The sequence below is a fragment of the Pelophylax lessonae genome (genome assembly GCF_965119305.1).
Source record: "Pelophylax lessonae genome assembly, chromosome: 6".
In the NCBI taxonomy this organism is placed as follows: Eukaryota; Metazoa; Chordata; class Amphibia; order Anura; family Ranidae; genus Pelophylax; species Pelophylax lessonae.
The window spans coordinates 326,866,717-326,886,801 of NC_138773.1; the positions used below are offsets into that span (position 1 = coordinate 326,866,717).

The 20,085-nt window shown below is 52.8% G+C and overlaps 1 protein-coding gene across 6 annotated transcripts in view; it reads left to right on the forward strand.

The window, feature by feature from the left end:
- Positions 1-7,549: 7,549 nt before the first annotated feature.
- KALRN (kalirin RhoGEF kinase) overlaps positions 7,550-20,085 on the forward strand; it is a 530,952-nt gene continuing 518,416 nt past the window's right edge. For all 6 annotated transcript variants that reach the window (XM_082262172.1, XM_082262174.1, XM_082262176.1 and 3 more), the window contains exon 1: positions 7,550-7,736. In XM_082262172.1, coding sequence (XP_082118298.1) covers positions 7,667-7,736 — 70 coding nt within the window. In that variant the 5' untranslated portion in view covers positions 7,550-7,666. The remainder of the gene's footprint in view (positions 7,737-20,085) is intronic.

A 20,085-nucleotide genomic window follows, 5' to 3' on the forward strand; every position in this document is an offset into this window, starting at 1 on the left:
AAGTGGTACTGTGCAGAATCCATACATACAGAATAAGGACAGATACTGAGAATTACACCCGGCATACAGGACAGGAGAAGTGGTACTGTGCAGAATCCATACATACAGAATAAGGACAGATACTGAGAATTACACCCGGCATACAGGACAAGAGAAGTGGTACTGTGCAGAGTCCATACATACAGAATAAGAACAGATACTGAGAATTACACCCAGCATACAGGACAGGAGAAGTGGTACTGTGCAGAGTCCATACTGATATAGGGGATAGATGGAGTGTAGCCCCTCAGATTCCCCATGATTTTAAATAGCAGTTATACATTTGTGGTGCTAGATGATGGGGTACCAACCCCCATTCTCCAATGTCACCTCCTGCTCAGGGAGGGGCATGTACAAAATTATGGGGGGGGGGGAGGGATAGATAATGGAATGTAGCCCCTCAGATTCCCCATGATCCAGTGTAGCTACCTGGATTTCCCAGTTAGAGTGGGGCAGTTTTACCTTGTCGGGGGTTGATAATGGCTGGTTCACCTCTTGGGGGATGAATGGATCATGGAGTGTAGCCACCCCCCCCCCTCCCAAATTTCTCTGTGTTTCCTCCAGTCAGGGAGGGGCAGTTATACATTATGGGGGATAGATGATGGAGTGTAGCCCTCCATATTTCCCTGTGTTCCCCCCCGAGTCATGGAGGGGCAGTTATACATTATGGGGTATAGATAATGGAAGTGTAGCCCCCCAGATTTCCCTGTGTTTCCCCCCATCAGGGAGGGACAGTTATACATTATGGGGGATAGATGAAGGGAGTGTAGCCCCCCAGATTTCCCTGTGTTTCCCCCAGTCATGGAGGGGCAGTTATACATTATGGGGGATAGATAATGGGAGTGTAGCCCCCCAGATTTTTCTGTGTTTCCCCCAGTTAGTGAGGGTCAGTTATATTATATGGGGGGTAGATGATGGAGTGTAGCCCCCTAGCTTTCCTTGTGTATACCCCAGTCATGGAGGGGCAGTTATACATTATGGGGGATAGATAATGGGAGTGTAGCCCCCCAGATTTCCCTGTGTTTCCCCCAGTCATGGAGGGTCAGTTATACATTATGGGGGATAGATAATGGGAGTGTAGCCCCCCAGATTTCCGTCTTTCCCCCAGTCAGGGAGGGACAGTTATACATTATGGGGGATAGATAATGGAAGTGTAGCCCCCCCAAATTTCCCTGTGTTTTCCCCAGTCATGGAGGGGCAGTTATACATTATGGGGGATAGATGAAGGGAGTGTAGCCCCCCAGATTTCCCTGTGTTCCCCCTGAGTCATGGAGGGGCAGTTATACATTATGGGGTATAGATAATGGGAGTGTAGCCCCCCAGATTTCCCTGTGCTTCCCCCCGTCAGGGAGGGACAGTTATACATTATGGGGGATAGATAATGGGAGTGTAGCCCCCCAGATTTCCATTTTTCCCCCAGTCATGGAGGGGCAGTTATACATTATGGGGGATAGATAATGGGAATGTAGCCCCCCCCCCCAATATCCCTGTGTTTTTCCCAGTCATGGAGGGCCAGTTATACATTATGGGGGATAGATAATGGGAATGTAACCCCCCCCCCCCCCATATCCCTGTGTTTTTCCCAGTCATGGAGGGCCAGTTATACATTATGGGGGATAGATAATGGGAGTGTATCCCCCCCCCCCAAATTTCCCTGTGTTTTCCCCAGTCAGGGAGGGGCAGTTATACATTATGGGGAATAGCTGAAGGAGTGTAGCCCCCCAGATTTCCCTGTGAAGAAATACAGCCTCCCCCTCAGCTAGGGAGGGGCAGTTACACATTATGGGGATAGATGATTTTGAGTATGCCCCCCCAGTATTCCCCCTGTCAGAGAGGCGCAGTTATATATTTGGGGGTGTTGCTGATGGGGTACACACCCCCCAAGAATAGGGGGGGTAGATGATGGTGTGTGGTCCACCGGATTCATGGTGCCTCCCCCGATAGAAGATAGGAAGGTCACATTATGGGGGGTGGGGGAAGATTAAGGGCTACAGCCACCTCGGATTCCTCTGTCTCCCCGTTGGACGGGTACATGTTATTGGGGAGTAGCTTGTGTAATGTGGCCCCCTCGGTGGAGGAGGGTTGGGCAGACATTCTGGTGGGGTAGATCGGTGTAGTGTGGCCCTCCCGGTGGAGGAGGGGTGGGCAGACGTTCCGGTGGGGTGGATTGGTATAGTGTTGCCCCCCGGTGGAGGAGAGGTGGGTAGACATTCCAGTGTAGTGTGCCCCCCCCCCCGGAGGTGGTAGCTCAGTGTAGTTTCTCCCCCCATCCCCAGTGGAGGAGGGGGATAGCTCGGTGTAGTGTGGCCCCCCGGTGGAGAAGGGGGGTAGATCAGTGTAGTGTGCCCCCCCCAGTGGAGGAGGGGGGGTGGATCGGTGCCGTGTGGCCCCCCCAGTGGAGGAGGGGGGTAACTCAGTGTAGTGTGGTTCCCCAGGGGCGAAGGGGGGTAGCTTGGTGTAGTGTTGCCCACCGGTGGAGGGGGGGGGAATAGCTTGGTGAAGTGTGGCCCCCCCAGGTGGTGGAGGAAGGGGGTAGCTCAGTGTAGTGTGGCCCCCCCAGTGGAGAAGGGGGGGATAGATTGGTGTAGTGTGGCCCCCTAGTGGAAGGGGAGGGTAGCAAGGTGTAGTGTGGCCCCCCTGGTGGTGGAGGGGGGGGGCTCAGTGTAGTGTGGCCCCCTGGTGATGGAGGGGAGGGGGGTAGATCGGTGAGGTGTGGCTCCCCGGTGGAGGAGGGGGGTAGATCAGTGTAGTGTGGCCCCCCGGTGGAGGAGGGGGGTAGATCGGTGCAGTTTGCCCCCCCCCCCTTGGAGGAAGGGGGTAACTCAGTGTAGTGTGGCCCCCCAGGGGAGAAGGGGGTAGCTCAGGGTAGTGTGGCCCACCCGATGGGGGGGGGGGGGTGGAATAGCTCGGTGAAGTGTGGTCCCCCCCGGGGTGGTGGAGGAGGGGGGTAGCTCAGTGTAGTGTGCCCCCCCCCAGTGGAGAAGGGGGGATAGATTGGTGTAGTGTGGCCTTCCAGTAGAAGGGGAGGGTAGCTAGGTGTAGTGTGGCCCCCCTGGTGGTGGAGGAGGGGGGGGGGCTTAGTGTAGTGTGGTCCCCTGGTGGTGGAGGAGGGGGTAGATCGGTGTGGTGTGGCCCCCCCGGTGGAGGAGGGGGGTAGATCAGTGTAGTGTGGCCCCCCCGGTGGAGGAGGGGTGGTGGGTCGGTGAAGTGTGGCACCCCCAGGGGGTGGAGGAGGGGGGTAGCTCAGTGTAGTGTGGCCCCCCAGTGGAAGGGGAGGGTAGCTAGGTGTAGTATGGCCCCCCTGGTGGTGGAGGAGGGGGGGTAGCTCGGTGTAGTGTGGCCCTCCGGTGTAGGGGAGGGGGCATAGATTGGTGTAATGTGGCCACCTAGTGGAGGAGGAGAGGGGGGGTAGATTGGTGACGTGTGGCCCCCCTGGTGGTGGAGGAGGGGGAGGGGGGTAGCTTGGTGAAGTGTGCCCCCCCCCGGGTGGTGGAGGAGGGGGGTAGCTCAGTGTAGTGTGGCCCCCCAGTGGAGAAGGGGGGATAGATTGGTGTCGTGTGCCCCCCCAGTGGAAGGGGAGGGTAGCAAGGTGTATTGTGGCCCCCCTGGTGGTGGAGGAGGGGGGGAGCTCAGTGTTGTGTGGCACCCTGGTGGTGGAGGAGGGGGGGTAGATCGGTGTGGTGTGGCCCCCCAGTGGAGGAGGGGGGTTGATCAGTGTAGTGTGGCCCCCCCGGTGGAGGAGGGGTGGTGGGTCGGTGAAGTGTGCCCTCCCCAGGAGGTGGAGGAGGGGGGTAGCTCAGTGTAGTGTTGCCCCCCAGTGGAAGGGGAGGGTAGCTAGTTGTAGAGTGGCCCCCCTGGTGGTGGAGGAGGGGGGGGAGCTCAGTGTAGTGTGGCCCCCTGGTGGTGGAGGAGGGGGGGTAGATCGGTGTGGTGTGGCCCCCGGTGCAGGAGGGGGGGTAGATCAGTGTAGTGTGGCCCCCCTGGTGGAGGAGGGGTGGTGGGTCGGTGTAGTGTGGCCCCCCCCAGGTGGTGGAGGAGGGGGGTAGCTCAGTGTAGTGTGGCCCCCCAGTGGAAGAGGAGGGTAGCTAGGTATAGTGTGCCCCCCCCCGGTGAAGGCGAGGGGGGTAGTTCGGTGTAATGTGCGCCCCCCCCCCCCCCGGTGGAGGCGTAGATCGGTGTAGTGTGGCCATCCGGTAGAGGAGGGGGGGTAGATCTGTGTAGTGTGGCTCCCCGATGGAGGGGAGGGGGGTAGATCGGTGTAGTGTGGCCCCCGGCGGAGGAGGAGAGGGGGGTAGATCGGTGTAGTGTGGCCCCCCAGTGGCGGGAGGGTAGATTGGTGTGGTGTGGCCCCCCAGTGGAGGGGAGGGGGGGTAGATCGGTTTGGTGTGGCCCCCCGGTGGCGGGGAGGAGGGGGGTAGATCGGTGTGGTATGGCCCCCCGGTGGCAGGGAGGGGGGTAGATCGGTGTAGTGTGGCCCCCCCCTGTGGAGGGGAGGGATAAGATCAGTGTAGAGTGGTCTCCCGGTGGAGGAGAGGGGGGTAGATCGGTGTGGTGTTGCTCCTCCCGGTGGAGGAGAGAGGGGGTAGATCGGTGTAGTGTGGCCCCCCGGTGGAGGGGAGGGGGGTAGATCGGTATAGTGTGGCCCCCGATGGAGGGGAGGGGGGGTAGATGGGTGTAGTGTGGCCACCTAGTGGAGGAGGAGAGGGGGGTAGATCGGTGTAGTGTGGCCCCCCTTGGTTGAGGGGGGGGTAGATCAGTATACAGTGGCCCCTGGTGGAGAGGAGGGGGGTAGATCGGGGTAGTGTGGAGGGGAGGGGGGGTAGATCGGTGTAGTGTGGCCCCCCTTGGTTGAGGTGGGGTAGATCAGTATACAGTGGCCCCCGGTGGAGGGGAGGGGGGTAGATCAGTGTAGTGTGGCCCCCAGTGAAGGAGAGGGGGGATAGATCGGTGTAGTGTGGCCCCCCGGTGGAGGAGGAGAATGGGGGGGGTAGATTGGTGTAGTGTGGCCCCCCCAGTGGAGGAGGAGAATGGGAGGGGGGGTAGATCGGTGAAGTGTGGCCCCCCCGGTAGAGAGGAGGAGGGGGGGTAGCTCGGTGTAGGAGAAGGGGGGGTAGATCGGTGTAGTGTGGCCCCCCCGGTGGAGGGGAGGGGGGGTAGATCGGTGTAGTGTGGCCCCCCGGTAGAGAGGAGGGGGGGTAGATCGGTGTAGGAGAAGGGGGGGTAGATCGGTGTAGTGTGGCCCCCCTGGTGGAGGGGAGGGGGGGTAGATCGGTGTAGTGTGGCCCCCCGGTGGAGGGGAGGGGGGGTAGATCGGTGTAGTGTGGCCCCCCGGTGGAGGGGAGGGGGGGTAGATCGGTGTAGTGTGGCCCCCCGGTGGAGGGGAGGGGGGGTAGCTCGGTGTAGTGTGGCCCCCCGGTAGAGGGTAGATCGGTGTAGTGTGGCCCCCCGGTGGAGGGGAGGGGGGGTAGATCGGTGTAGTGTGGCCCCCCGGTAGAGGGTAGGGGGGGTAGATCGGTGTAGTGTGGCCCCCCGGTAGAGAGGAGGGGGGGTAGCTCGGTCTAGTGTGGCCCCCCCAGTGGCGGGGAGGGGGGGTAGATCGGTGTAGTGTGGCCCCCCGGTGGAGGGGAGGGGGGGTAGATCGGTGTAGTGTGGCCCCCCCGGTGGAGGAGGAGAATGGGGGGGTAGATCGGTGTAGTGTGGCCCCCCGGTGGAGGAGGGGGGCGTAGATCGGTGTAGTGTGGCCCCCCGGTAGAGAGGAGGGGGGGTAGATCGGTGTAGTGTGGCCCCCCGGTAGAGAGGAGGGGGGGTAGATCGGTGTAGTGTGGCCCCCCGGTGGAGGGGAGGGGGGGTAGATCGGTGTAGTGTGGCCCCCCGGTAGAGAGGAGGGGGGGTAGATCGGTGTAGTGTGGCCCCCCGGTAGAGAGGAGGGGGGGTAGATCGGTGTAGTGTGGCCCCCCGGTAGAGAGGAGGGGGGGGGTAGATCGGTGTAGTGTGGCCCCCCGGTGGAGGGGAGGGGGGGGTAGATTGGTGTAGTGTGGCCCCCCGGTAGAGGGGAGGGGGGGTAGATTGGTGTAGTGTGGCCCCCCGGTGGCGGGGAGGGGGGGTAGATCGGTGTAGTGTGGCCCCCCCGGTGGAGGAGGGGGGGTAGATCGGTGTAGTGTGGCCCCCCGGTGGCGGGGAGGGGGGGTAGATCGGTGTAGTGTGGCCCCCCGGTAGAGGGGAGGGGGGGTAGATCGGTGTAGTGTGGCCCCCCGGTGGAGGGGAGGGGGGGTAGATCGGTGTAGTGTGGCCCCCCGGTGGAGGGGAGGGGGGGTAGATCGGTGTAGTGTGGCCCCCCGGTGGAGGGGAGGGGGGGTAGATCGGTGTAGTGTGGCCCCCCGGTGGAGGGGAGGGGGGGTAGATCGGTGTAGTGTGGCCCCCCCGGTGGAGGAGGAGAATGGGGGGGTAGATCGGTGTAGTGTGGCCCCCCGGTGGAGGAGGGGGGGGTAGATCGGTGTAGTGTGGCCCCCCGGTAGAGAGGAGGGGGGGTAGATCGGTGTAGTGTGGCCCCCCGGTGGAGGGGAGGGGGGGTAGATCGGTGTAGTATGGCCCCCCGGTGGAGGGGAGGGGGGGTAGATCGGTGTAGTGTGGCCCCCCGGTGGAGGGGAGGGGGGGTAGATCGGTGTAGTGTGGCCCCCCGGTGGAGGGGAGGGGGGGTAGATCGGTGTAGTGTGGCCCCCCGGTGGAGGGGAGGGGGGGTAGATCGGTGTAGTGTGGCCCCCCCCGGTGGAGGAGGAGAATGGGGGGGTAGATCGGTGTAGTGTGGCCCCCCGGTGGAGGAGGGGGGGGTAGATCGGTGTAGTGTGGCCCCCCGGTGGAGGGGAGGGGGGGTAGATCGGTGTAGTGTGGCCCCCCGGTGGCGGGGAGGGGGGGTAGATCGGTGTAGTGTGGCCCCCCGGTGGAGGAGGGGGGGGTAGATCGGTGTAGTGTGGCCCCCCGGTGGAGGGGAGGGGGGGTAGATCGGTGTAGTGTGGCCCCCCGGTAGAGAGGAGGGGGGGTAGATCGGTGTAGGAGAAGGGGGGGGTAGATCGGTGTAGTGTGGCCCCCCGGTGGCGGGGAGGGGGGGGTAGATCGGTGTAGTGTGGCCCCCCGGTGGAGGGGAGGGGGGGGTAGATCGGTGTAGTGTGGCCCCCCCGGTGGCGGGGAGGGGGGGGTAGATCGGTGTAGTGTGGCCCCCCGGTGGAGGGGAGGGGGGGTAGATCGGTGTAGTGTGGCCCCCCGGTGGAGGGGAGGGGAGGGGGGGTAGATCGGTGTAGTGTGGCCCCCCGGTGGAGGGGAGGGGAGGGGGGGTAGATCGGTGTAGTGTGGCCCCCCGGTGGAGGGGAGGGGAGGGGGGGTAGATCGGTGTAGTGTGGCCCCCCGGTGGAGGGGAGGGGGGGTAGATCAGTGTACAGTGGCCCCCCGGTGGGCTGTGTCAGCGGTCACGTGGTCGGGGAGGGGGCGGCTCGGGAACAATAGGGGGAGTTGGAGGGGGAGGAGGATCTGGTCGGCTCGCTCGGTGCGGCTCTCGGTGGTGGTCGGGGATGATGGCGGTCGGTGGGTCGGTGATGGACCCCCCCGGACTCTAGTCGGTAGATCCCCGGCAGACATGAACGCGGCGGAGGGAGCGGAGGACGGAGGAGCCGCCGATTCCGAGGTGGACGCCTTCTTCCGGACAGGTACCGGGACACCGGGGGGAGCCAAACCGGGGGACCGACTGTGTGTGCGGGGGGACCCGGTACCGGGGGGGTCCCATTGTACCGACCTCCCCCCGATAGACAGCACGGATACATTGTATATATCATAGATCTGATCTGTCAGAGGATACATTGTATATAGAAATCCCCTGCAGGATACATTATATATATATATATTCCCATTAGATATATATAGTATATGTCCCATATATACATTGTATAGTATATAGCGGATATGGATACATTGTATGATATATAGATCGATTATAGAGGATATATTATATGTTGTATGGATACATTGACTGTTGGATGTTATATGGGATACATTGTATATTGGATAGATATGATGTCTGTTCTATTTGATATATTGGATGGATATGTTGTATATTCTATGGGATACAATGTATGGTATATGTGATAAGATGTACGGTATATTGGATGCATATGTTGTATTATATATATGGTATATTGGATGGATTTGTCGTATATCATATAGGATATATTGGATAGATACATTGTATATTCTATGGGATACATTGTATATTATATTGGATGGATAGGTTTTATATTCTATAGGATATGCTGTATATTGTATAGGATTTACTGTATATAGGATGGAAATATTTTATATTCTATGGGATGGATATATTGTATATTCTATGGGATGGCTATGTTTTATATTCTATGGGATACATTGTATATTATATTGGATGGGTAGGTTGTATATTCTATGGGATACATTGTATGTTCTATCAGATGGATTTATTGTATATTAGGATTTATTGTATATGGGATGGATATATTGTATGGGGTTTACTGTATATGGGATGGATATGTTGTGAATTCTATGGGATCGGATGGATCTGGCTGTGTAGAGTGGGATGGTCGGTCAGTGGGATCGGTTGGATCTGGCTGTGTAGAGTGGGATCGGTTGGATCAGGCTGTGTAGAGTGGGATGGTCGGTCAGTGGGATCGGATGGATCTGGCTGTGTAGAGTGGGATGGTCGGTCAGTGGGATCGGTTGGATCTGGCTGTGTAGTGTGGGATGGTCGGTCAGTGGGATCGGTTGGATCTGGCTGTGTAGAGTGGGATGGTCGGTCAGTGGGATCGGATGGATCTGGCTGTGTAGAGTGGGATGGTCGGTCAGTGGGATCGGTTGGATCTGGCTGTGTAGAGTGGGATGGTCGGTCAGTGGGATCGGTTGGATCTGGCTGTGTAGAGTGGGATGGTCGGTCAGTCTGTGTCGGTGACATGATTTCATACTGGAGCTGTCAGTGGATGGGGGAGGGGGGGGGGGGGGGTTCAGTCTGTAATTCAGTGTTTGGATCAGTCAGTTGGTACAGCACTGTGTATGGGATCAGGACTGGGATGGACTGGTTGTGGTCAGTTGGTGTCAGGATATTATGGGATCTATTTATAGATTCATGCTACTTTCACTTATGATTCACACATTGCTCTGATTGGTTTTATGTGAATCCTGGTAGAAGCTGTGTGATGACATTTATACATAGACCCCCCCCCCCCCCCTATATATTGGTTATCAGTCTGTGCTCTGTCAGGATGACTTACTGATTCTGTCATTGTATGGAGATGGCAGTCTGGAATATAACATGAACTGTATACCGTGCGCGCCCATCAGTGTATACCATGCGCGCCTGTCAGTGTATACCGTGCGCGCCTGTCGGTGTCTGGACCCAGAGCCAGGCTGTGCTGAGTACTTTATAATGGGCAGTCAGTGTCAGCATTATATTCTCCATCATCCTAGGTATCAGTGTGCATGATGGGGGGGGGGGGGGAGTCTGTATATAGTGATCTGTCAGTGTACGGGGTCTGTATACAGTATATAGTGATCTGTCAGTGTACGGGGTCTGTATACAGTATATAGTGATCTGTCAGTGTACGGGGTCTGTATACAGTATATAGTGATCTGTTAGTATATGGGGGTCTGTATATAGTGATCTGTCAGTGTACGGGGTCTGTATACAGTATATAGTGATCTGTCAGTGTACGGGGTCTGTATACAGTATATAGTGATCTGTCAGTGTATGGGGGTCTGTATATAGTGATCTGTCAGTATATGGGGGTCTGTATATAGTGATCTGTCAGTGTATGGGGTCTGTATATAGTGATCTGTCAGTGTATGGGGTCTGTATATAGTGATCTGTCAGTGTACGGGGTCTGTATATAGTGATCTGTCAGTGTACAGGGTCTGTATACAGTATATAGTGATCTGTCAGTGTATGGGGGTCTGTATATAGTGATCTGTCAGTGTACAGGGTCTGTATACAGTATATAGTGATCTGTCAGTGTATGGGGGTCTGTATATAGTGATCTGTCAGTGTACGGGGTCTGTATATAGTGATCTGTCAGTATATGGGGTCTGTATATAGTGATCTGTCAGTGTACGGGGTCTGTATATAGTGATCTGTCAGTGTACAGGGGTCTGTATATAGTGATCTGTCAGTGTACTGGGTCTGTATATAGTGATCTGTCAGTGTACGGGGTCTGTATATAGTGATCTGTCAGTGTATGGGGTCTGTATATAGTGATCTGTCAGTGTATGGGGTCTGTATATAGTGATCTGTCAGTGTATGGGGTCTGTATATAGTGGTCTGTCAGTGTACTGGGTCTGTATACAGTATATAGTGATCTGTCAGTGTACGGGGTCTGTATATAGTGATCTGTCAGTGTATGGGGGGTCTGTATATAGTGATCTGTCAGTGTATGGGGGTCTGTATATAGTGATCTGTCAGTGTATGGGGGTCTGTATATAGTGATCTGTCAGTGTATGGGGGTCTGTATATAGTGATCTGTCAGTGTATGGGGTCTGTATATAGTGATCTGTCAGTGTACGGGGTCTGTATATAGTGATCTGTCAGTGTATGGGGTCTGTATATAGTGATCTGTCAGTGTATGGGGTCTGTATATAGTGATCTGTCAGTGTATGGGGTCTGTATATAGTGATCTGTCAGTGTATGGGGTCTGTATATAGTGGTCTGTCAGTGTACTGGGTCTGTATACAGTATATAGTGATCTGTCAGTGTACGGGGTCTGTATATAGTGATCTGTCAGTGTATGGGGGGTCTGTATATAGTGATCTGTCAGTGTATGGGGGGTCTGTATATAGTGATCTGTCAGTGTATGGGGGTCTGTATATAGTATATAGTGATCTGTATATAGTGATCAGTCAGTGTATGGGGTCTGTATATAGTGGTCTGTCAGTGTACGGGGTCTGTATACAGTATATAGTGATCTGTCAGTGTACGGGGGTCTGTATATAGTGATCTGTCAGTGTATGGGGGTCTGTATATAGTGATCTGTCAGTGTATGGGGTCTGTATATAGTGATCTGTCAGTGTATGGGGTCTGTATATAGTGATCTGTCAGTGTATGGGGTCTGTATATAGTGATCTGTCAGTGTGCGGGGGTCTGTATGTAGTATATAGTGATCTGTCAGTGTATGGGGGGGGGGGGGATCTGTATGTAGTATATAGTGATCATAATATCTGTGTGACCACCATGGCTGGTCCAAGGGGTAAGCAGATGAGGCAGCCACCTTGGGCGCTCTATCAGGAGGGGGCAGAAAGAGGCCTATGCTGCTGCGGCAGCTCACAGCTCATAAGGTAGGGGGCGCACTTTGGCCTTTTTTGCCTCTACCTACAATCATCCGCAACTTTGTATGGATTGCATGCATTGAATAAAAATATTATACAATGCAGGCCAATCAGGTTGTAGGAAGTCCTGTACTGTGCATTGGTGACATCATCCGCTGCTTCCTCCGCAGCACCGATCCGCGTCCTCCGCAGCACCGATCCGCGTTTCCTGCCAGCTGTTGGTTCAAAATGTGTTTTTTTTTTTTTATTTTTATCACTTCATGTCCCCAGTAAGGATAATGAATGGAGGGGGGGTGGAGTGTAATGGAGGGGGGGGGGGAGTGTAATGGAGGGGGCGGAGCGTACTACTGGTTACTATCCAGGGAGCGGAACGTTCCGCCTCTCCTGTCATTGGCTGCTGACAGTCATGTGATTGACATCAAGTTTTAATCATTATTGATCTTTATTACCCCCCCCCCCCCCCACAAATGTCCCTGTAATTATCAGTAGGCGATCAGCCGCGCCCGGAACCCCCCAAGGTGTGCGGCAATATTCCGCTTCTGTGCCGCCATTTTTATTTTAAAGTGGACCTGTCATTACCAATACATGAATTCTGCATTTCTGATGTCACCGTATGCAGCGACACCCTCCATCTAACATTAGGCTCCGCCTTTTTATCATTAAATGGCTTCCCCAGGCAGTGACTCCGCCTAGGCTGAGATGATGTCATCAGTCTCCCCTCCCCCAGTGATCAGACTGTACATTGTAACTTTATAGCTAGTCCCAAGGTATTTGTGCTCAGGCACCAGGATTTTCATGATTGTGTCATCAGTTGTGACCCTGGATGACGCCTGAACAAAGATGGCGCCGTCCTCCTGGAGAGGAAAGCGGATGAAGCATTGTCGGGGGGGAGGGGAGTCCTGTGATCTCTGTAGGAGGTAGTAAACACCTGGAAGGGGGACACTGACGCGTTTCTCAGCATATTGCACTGACTGGGGAAATGAGCGGTCGGCGTCCCACGCTCCTCCTGACTCCAGGCAGCTTTCTGCATAAATAAAAAGCTGTAAAAATGTGATTTTCCTCTGCGGATGATTGGTCGGCAGAGACGATGTCACTGCGCATAGAGAGGACAAATGAAAAACAAATAAAATTTAAATAAATGGGGAAAAATACATAAAAATAAATAAAATAATTTATAATAGATAAAATAAAACAATTAATAAGGATGTAGTCTGTGGGTTTCTGGCGCAGTTTGCGGTTTTATATTTGACCTCTTCCCTTGGATGTGCCGCAGATTCAGACGCGGTTCTCTCGCCGCTATCCTGGCGCGTCGTAGACTTTTTTCTGGCTCCGGATCCCGCGCTCTGACCTTCAACGAGTTCTTCTATAGAGGGAGAAGGATAATACAGCGGCATAGCAACAGGAGGACAGCTGACCCCCCCCCCCCTCATTCCAGGAGCCTTGTCCCCCCCCCCCACATCATGGGGGACCCTTCCCCCCCCCACCCACATCATGGGGGACCCTTCCCCCCCCCACCCACATCATGGAGGAGCTTTGTCCCCCCCCCCCCACATCATGGGGGACCCCCCCCCCACATCATGGAGGAGCCTTGTCTCCCCACCCACATCATGGAGGCGCCTTGTCCCATCCCCCCCACATCATGGAGGAGCCTTCCCCCCCCCCCACATCATGGAGGAGCCTTGTTCCCCCCCCCCACACATCATGGAGGAGCCTTGTCCTGTTGTCCTGTCCCCCCCCCCCAACATCATGGAGGAGCCTTGTCCTGTCCCCCCCCCCACATCATGGAGGAGCCTTGTCCTGTCCCCCCCCCCACATCATGGAGGAGCCTTGTCCCGTCCCCCCCCCCCACATCATGGAGGAGCCTTGTCCCGTCCCATCCCCCCACATCATGGAGGAGCCTTGTCCCCCCCCCCCCCCACATCATGGAGGAGCCTTGTCCTGTCCCCCCCCCCCCACATCATGGAGGAGCCTTGTCCTGTCCCCCCCCCCCACATCATGGAGGAGCCTTGTCCTGTCCCCCCCCCCCACATCATGGAGGAGCCTTGTCCTGTCCCCCCCCCACATCATGGAGGAGCCTTGTCCTGTCCCCCCCCCCCCCACATCATGGAGGAGCCTTGTCCTGTCCCCCCCCCCCCCCACATCATGGAGGAGCCTTGTCCTGTCCCCCCCCCCCCACATCATGGAGGAGCCTTGTCCTGTCCCCCCCCCCCCACATCATGGAGGAGCCTTGTCCTGTCCCCCCCCCCCCCACATCATGGAGGAGCCTTGTCCTGTCCCCCCCCCCACATCATGGAGGAGCCTTGTCCTGTCCCCCCCCCCCACATCATGGAGGAGCCTTGTCCTGTTCCCCCCCCCCCCCCACATCATGGAGAGGAGCCTTGTCCCGTCCCCCCCCCCACATCATGGAGGAGCCTTGTCCCATCCCGTCCCCCCCCCCACATCATGGAGGAGCCTTGTCCTGTTCCCCCCCCCCCCACATCATGGAGAGGAGCCTTGTCCTGTCCCGCCCCCCCCCCCACATCATGGAGGAGCCTTGTCTCCCCCCCCCCCTCCCCCCGCCACACCCGCATCATGGAACCGCTGCCATCAAGGTGTTTATTTGTCGTAATGACATAAAAGTGGGGGTGAAACGTCACTGAGCGGTGGGGCGATTCGTAGGATTTAACTTTGGCGTTCGGTCACATCATACGTGGCATGGCGACTAATAATGTCACAAGCCCCGCTATTCATCATTTACCCCCCCCCCCCCCCCGAATTCATAGCAGAGGACATCAATCACCCCGTATTGTATCAATAAACACAAAGTGCTAAATACAGCGTTGTGCAAACTGTTGGCGCTATATAAATCCTGTATTATAATAATACACAGTATACAGTATATACCCCTCACTACCTTCTTCTATATAAATCCTGTATAATAATAATAATACACAGTATACAGTATATACCCCTCACTACATTCTATATAAATCCTGTATTATAATAATACACAGTATACAGTATATACCCCTCACTACTTTCTTCTATATAAATCCTGTATAATAATAATAATAATAATAATAATACACAGTATACAGTACACAGTATACAGTATATACCCCTCACTACCTTCCTCCTTTTTTGTTTTTTTACCTTTTTTTAAAAATATTATTAATAATGGAGATTATCAATAAATATCTCTTTCCTGTAACTTCCTCCCATGTTTAATCCCTTAATGTAGGTGTAAGATTTGAACCCTGACCTCCGACCTCTGAACCCCCCCCCCCCCATCTCAGCACATTTCCCTGGTTGTACAGAGGTGTATCCGGGGAATTCTTATGATATTTCTCTCTAAGGACGCTCCGGACTCTGATTGGTTGGGGATGTTGATGGATTTTGTTTGATTATAAAAGGAAAACTGGCAAAAAATATTAACAAAATATCTTGTGTTTTTTTTTTTTTTTTTTTTTTTTTTAAACAGCTGTATATTTCCTTCTATTATTATGTCACCCCCCCCCCCCCCCAGCACCTGAAGTGCGCTGCTCCTGCGATAGCATATGTCAGTGTTATTTGTGTGTACCAAAAGCGGGGCCCACAAACAATGGGGAGCGTTTTACTTTAACGTTTTTTTTTTTTAAGCCTACATCAATAGTCCCCGAACTACAGGGGACCCTGCTGTAAGAAGGGACACTTGATGGGGACCCCTGATGTAAGTGGGGACCTTGATGGAGACCTCTGATGTAAGTGGGGACCCTGATGGAGACCTCTGATGTAAGTGGGGACCCTGACTTGGGGGGGCGACTCTGATGGGGACCCTAATGTAGGAGGGACTGTGATGTAAAGGGGGGGGGGATCTTATGGAGACCTTGGTGTAAGTGGGGACTGTGATGGAGACCCTGATGTAGGTGGGGACTTTGATGGGGACCCTAATCTAACGAGGGACTCTGACATGGACCCCTGATGTAAGTGGGGACTCTGATGGAGACCCCTGATGTAGGGGGGCTCTCTGATGGGGATCCTAATGTAGGAGGAACCCTGATAAAAGGGGGGGGAGTCTGACAGAGACCCCTGATGGGGGTACATTGATGGGGATCCTAATGTAGGAGGAACCCTGATAAAAGGGGGGAGTCTGATGGAGACCCCTGATGTAAGTGGGGACTGTGATGGAGACCCTGATGTAGGTGGGGACTTTGATGGGGACCCAAATCTAAGGAGGGACTCTACTAGGGACTGTGATGTAAGGGGGACTATGATGAGGACTCTGATGTAATGGGGGGTGTCTCTAATGGGAAAGGTATGTAAAACCGTTATTCATGGCTGAAGTTTATTTGGAATTTTTGTTTTCCTGCCGTTCGTCCAATCTCCATGTTCATTCATCCATCGTATATCATTGATCTGATTGGCCGGGAATGCTGATTGGAGGTTTCATGATATGAAGGAGGAGCTGCAGCCGGGTGAGAATTTTATAGTTGGAGAGTGCGGGAAGTGTTCTCTGATTTATGGCCACATAGAGGAGATCATTGTGTAAAGCAGAGAAATCCCTTCGGGTGCTCAGTGTAACCAATCAGGGTCCTTCTACAAGTCTGAGGTCTGTAAAGGGAATTCTGATTGGTTTGTTATGGGTTATGCACTTTGTATTATTCCAGGGACATTTCACTGGCAATCTGACCGCCTGTGTATGTACCCTCACCGTGTGACCCCACTTAGTGGTGGAGCCGCCTCTGATAGATCCAGGAAATGGGGAGGGGAAAATGCCCTTTAGAGACCTTGGAGTGTGAGCTCCTTGGGGCAGGGACTGATGTGAACCTATGTATATATATATATGTATATATAATGTGTGTGTGTGTGTGTATAAATTGATGGCACTATATAAATACCTGTAATAAATAAAAATCAATAAATCAATGTTTTCACAGAGCGTTCAGCCTCTTTTCACACTGGTTCAGTTCTAAGCGCTATTTTAGAGCAACTGTCAAATCGCATGACAAATCGCACCGGTGTGAACGAGGGCTCACTGGGGATTCACACATCTTTCCAATTCAATAAAAAAAAAAAAAAAGAAAAAAAAGAATGTGAGGCACCTGGGCGGTGATTGTTGGAATCTTGTGTAAAAAAAAACATTATAAATAAATGAGCGGTTAATGACCCTTTCACACTTGTGCGACTTGTCCTGCGATTTGGGACTGCAAAATTGCATGACAAGTCTTTCTCCCATTATTTCCAGTGAGTACAGTATATACCTGTGTGACTTCAAGTCGCACCGACTTGAAAGTAGTCCCTACACTACTTTGGTCCGATTTTTAATGCGTTTTGAGGTTCAAAGACATAGACATTGCTTCAAGCCCAGTCAAAATCGCAGCCTAAATCGTTCTACAACAGCTTGCATTGCTAGGGAGTGACTGAGTCTTCCGCCTCCACCAGTCCTCTGTATCCAACCATTGCTTTCATGTGAAAGATCTTTAGAAGTGATCCTTTATTGCCTTCTGTGTGTGGCCAGAATTAGATTGCATGCTCCTAGGGTTCTCAGTTTGTGTCATGTGGCGGTTTATTATCGGTAATATTCTCGCTCTTCCCACATTCAGGATAATGATCCCCTTTTTTCTGTCACATAACATATATTGGTGATTGGATACAAAGCTGTGTGTTTTTATATAAAAATAATAATATTCTATATAACCCCCCCCCCCCTTCATGACCAGGCCATTTTCTTGCGACAGGGCACTGCGCTACTTTAACTGACAATTGTGCGGTCGTGCGACACTGTACCCAAATAACCACCTGTGGTTTTTAGTTTTTGCTCCTGAACAAAAATAGGCCAACAGTTTAAAAAAAAAAAATAATAATATTTTTTACTTTCTGCTATAAAACCTCCAATAAAAAAAAAAACAAATTTCTTCATCAATTTTGGCCAATTTGTATTCTGATAGATATTTTTGCTAAAACATCCCAATAAGCGTTTATTGATTGGTTTGCACAAAGGTATCATGTGTACAAGCTATGGGATATATATACTGGAATTTTTTTTATTTTTTACTGATGATGTTGACAATCAGCAACTTATAAAGGGAGTGCTATATTGCAGCAGACAATCTGACACTAAAGCCCCGTACACACGTACCGATCGTCGGCCGAACGATCGGCCGTCTTTTGTCCAGGGCCGTCCTGTCTGTTGAAAACTGCAAAAGACTGCACGCGAAATTTGTCGGCCAACAACAGCTGACTGCAGAAGTGATGTCATGTGATGGTTAACTTTCCCTGTGTTTTTTCTTTTCTGAGCATGCCCAGTCTTGCAAATCTGCTGTCTGTCGGCCGAAATCTGTACTGACTGGCGAACAATCGGCCGTTCTGGTGTCGGCATACAAAAATTTTAATGCTTGCACAACAGATTCTGTTTGGCCGAAAGTGCGCTGTCGGCTGTCGGAAGCATCATACTAGCAAGCCGAAAATCGGCCGATCGGTCGTCGGCCGAATCTTTTCGGCCGACAATCTGCACGTGTGTACGGGCCTTAACTGACACTTTGTAGGAACCAGTGACTCTAATACAGTGATCAGTGCTAAAAATGTGTCACTGTACTAATGACCCTGCCTGGGAAGGGGTTAACATCAGGGGCAATCAAAGGGTTAAATGTGTGCCTAACCAGTGTTTGTGTGTGCTGCTTTCACTAAGGGAAGTGATAGATTTTATTATCTGCTTTGCAGGGACACAAAATCCATTCCTTCCCTGCTGTCAGAACAGAGCTCTTCCTTATTTACAATGTGTCTCAGCCCGACGATTGGTGGGTGGTGGGAGACATCCATTCACCGGCACCCGCAGATCAGCCTCAGCTGTGAGTAATCCGCAACATAAGGGGCATGTCAGCGGAGCGCACCCCATAGGCGTGTGTGTGTGTGTGTGTGTGTATATATATATATATATATATATATATATATATATATATATATATATATATATATATAAAATGTGTGTGTATACAGTATCTCACAAAAGTAAGTACACCCCTCACATTTTTGTAAATATTTTATTCTATCTTTTCATGTGACAACACTGAAGAAATGACACTTTGCTACAATGTAAAGTAGTGAGTGTACAGCTTGTATAACAGTGTAAATTTACTGTCCCCTCAAAATAACTCAACACACAGCCATTAATGTCTAAACCGCTGGCAACAAAAGTGAGTACACCCCTAAGTGAAAATGTCCAAATTGGGCCCAAAGTGTCAATATTTTGTGTGGCCACCATTATTTTCCAGCACTGCCTTAACCCTCTTGGACATGGAGTTCACCAGAGCTTCACAGGTTGTCACTGGAGTCCTCTTCCCCTCCTCCATGATGACATCACAGAGCTGGTGGATGTTAGAGACCTTGCGCTCCTCCACCTTCTGTTTGAGGATCCCCCACAGATGCTCAATAGGGTTTAGGTCTGGAGACATGCTTGGCCAGTCCATCACCTTTACCCTCAGCTTCTTAACCGCTTGCCGACCGCCGCAAGTACATATACTGCGGCGGTCAGCCCCGTGCAGGCAAAGTGACGTATGGGTACGTCACTCGCCTGCGAGCCAATAGGGGGCGAGCGCGCTCCGCCGGAGGCACACTCCCGCCCCCGCTCGCTCACTGTGTTTCCCCGCACGTGTGACCTGCGGACCGGATGTCCGCCGGTCACTCGCGATCGTCCGTTACAGAGGGAGAAAGGCAGGCGGCTAATGTAAACAAAGCCGCCTGTCATTCTCCCCTGTGTAAGTGCAGAGATCATACGGTCCTGCTATGCAGGATCGTATATCTCTGTAGTTACACAAACAGCCACATCCCATAACAGTTAGGATCATGCCCCTAGGGACACACTTGACCCCTCCTTCTCCAATAAAGTTAACCCCTTCCCTGCCAGTGTCATTTTTACAGTAACAGTGCATATGTATAGCACTGATTACTGTAGTAATGTCACTGGTACACCCAAAAGTGTCAAAAATCTCAGTCAAGGGTCCGATCTGTCCGCCGCAATGTCGCAGTCCCGCAAAAAAATCGCAGATCGCAGTCATTACTCGTTAAAAGAAAAAACAATAAGTGCCGGTTCACACTGGGGCGACCTGTGAGGCGACCTGGTCGCCTCACAGGTCGCCGCAGGTCGCCTCCCATAGGGAAGCTGCGGACCCGTTCTAATAGGAGCGACACAAGTCGCTCCGACCTAGAAAAAGGGTCCGGAGCTTCTTTGGGGCGACCAGGAGGCGACCGCCATAGACTTCAATGTTATGAAGTCCGTGGCGGCCGCTCCGAGGTCGCGGCGCGCTGCTCGCACCGCGATCTCGGAGGTCGCCCCTGCAAGTAGCGTCGCGGTAATGTGAACCGGCGCTTAAAATGACAAAAATCTTTCCCTTATTTAGTAAACACAATAACTTTTGCGCAAACCAATCAAAATACGCTTATTGCGATTTATTTATTTTTTTTTTTTTTACCAAACATATGTAGCAGAAAACAAATTGGCCTAAAATGTTAAAAAATTTTGATTTTTACTTTTTGTTTTGTTTTTTTTTTTGGGGAATTTTATTTAAAAAAATGTGAAAAATATTGTTGTTTTTGCAAAATTGTCGCTCTTTTTTTGTTTATAGCGCATGATCAAAAAATCGCACAGGTGATCAAATACCACCAAAAGAAAGCTCTATTTGTGGGAAAAAAGGACATCAATTTCATTTGGGTACAGCGTCACACGACTGCGCAATTGTCCTTTAAAGTCACGCTGTGCCGAAT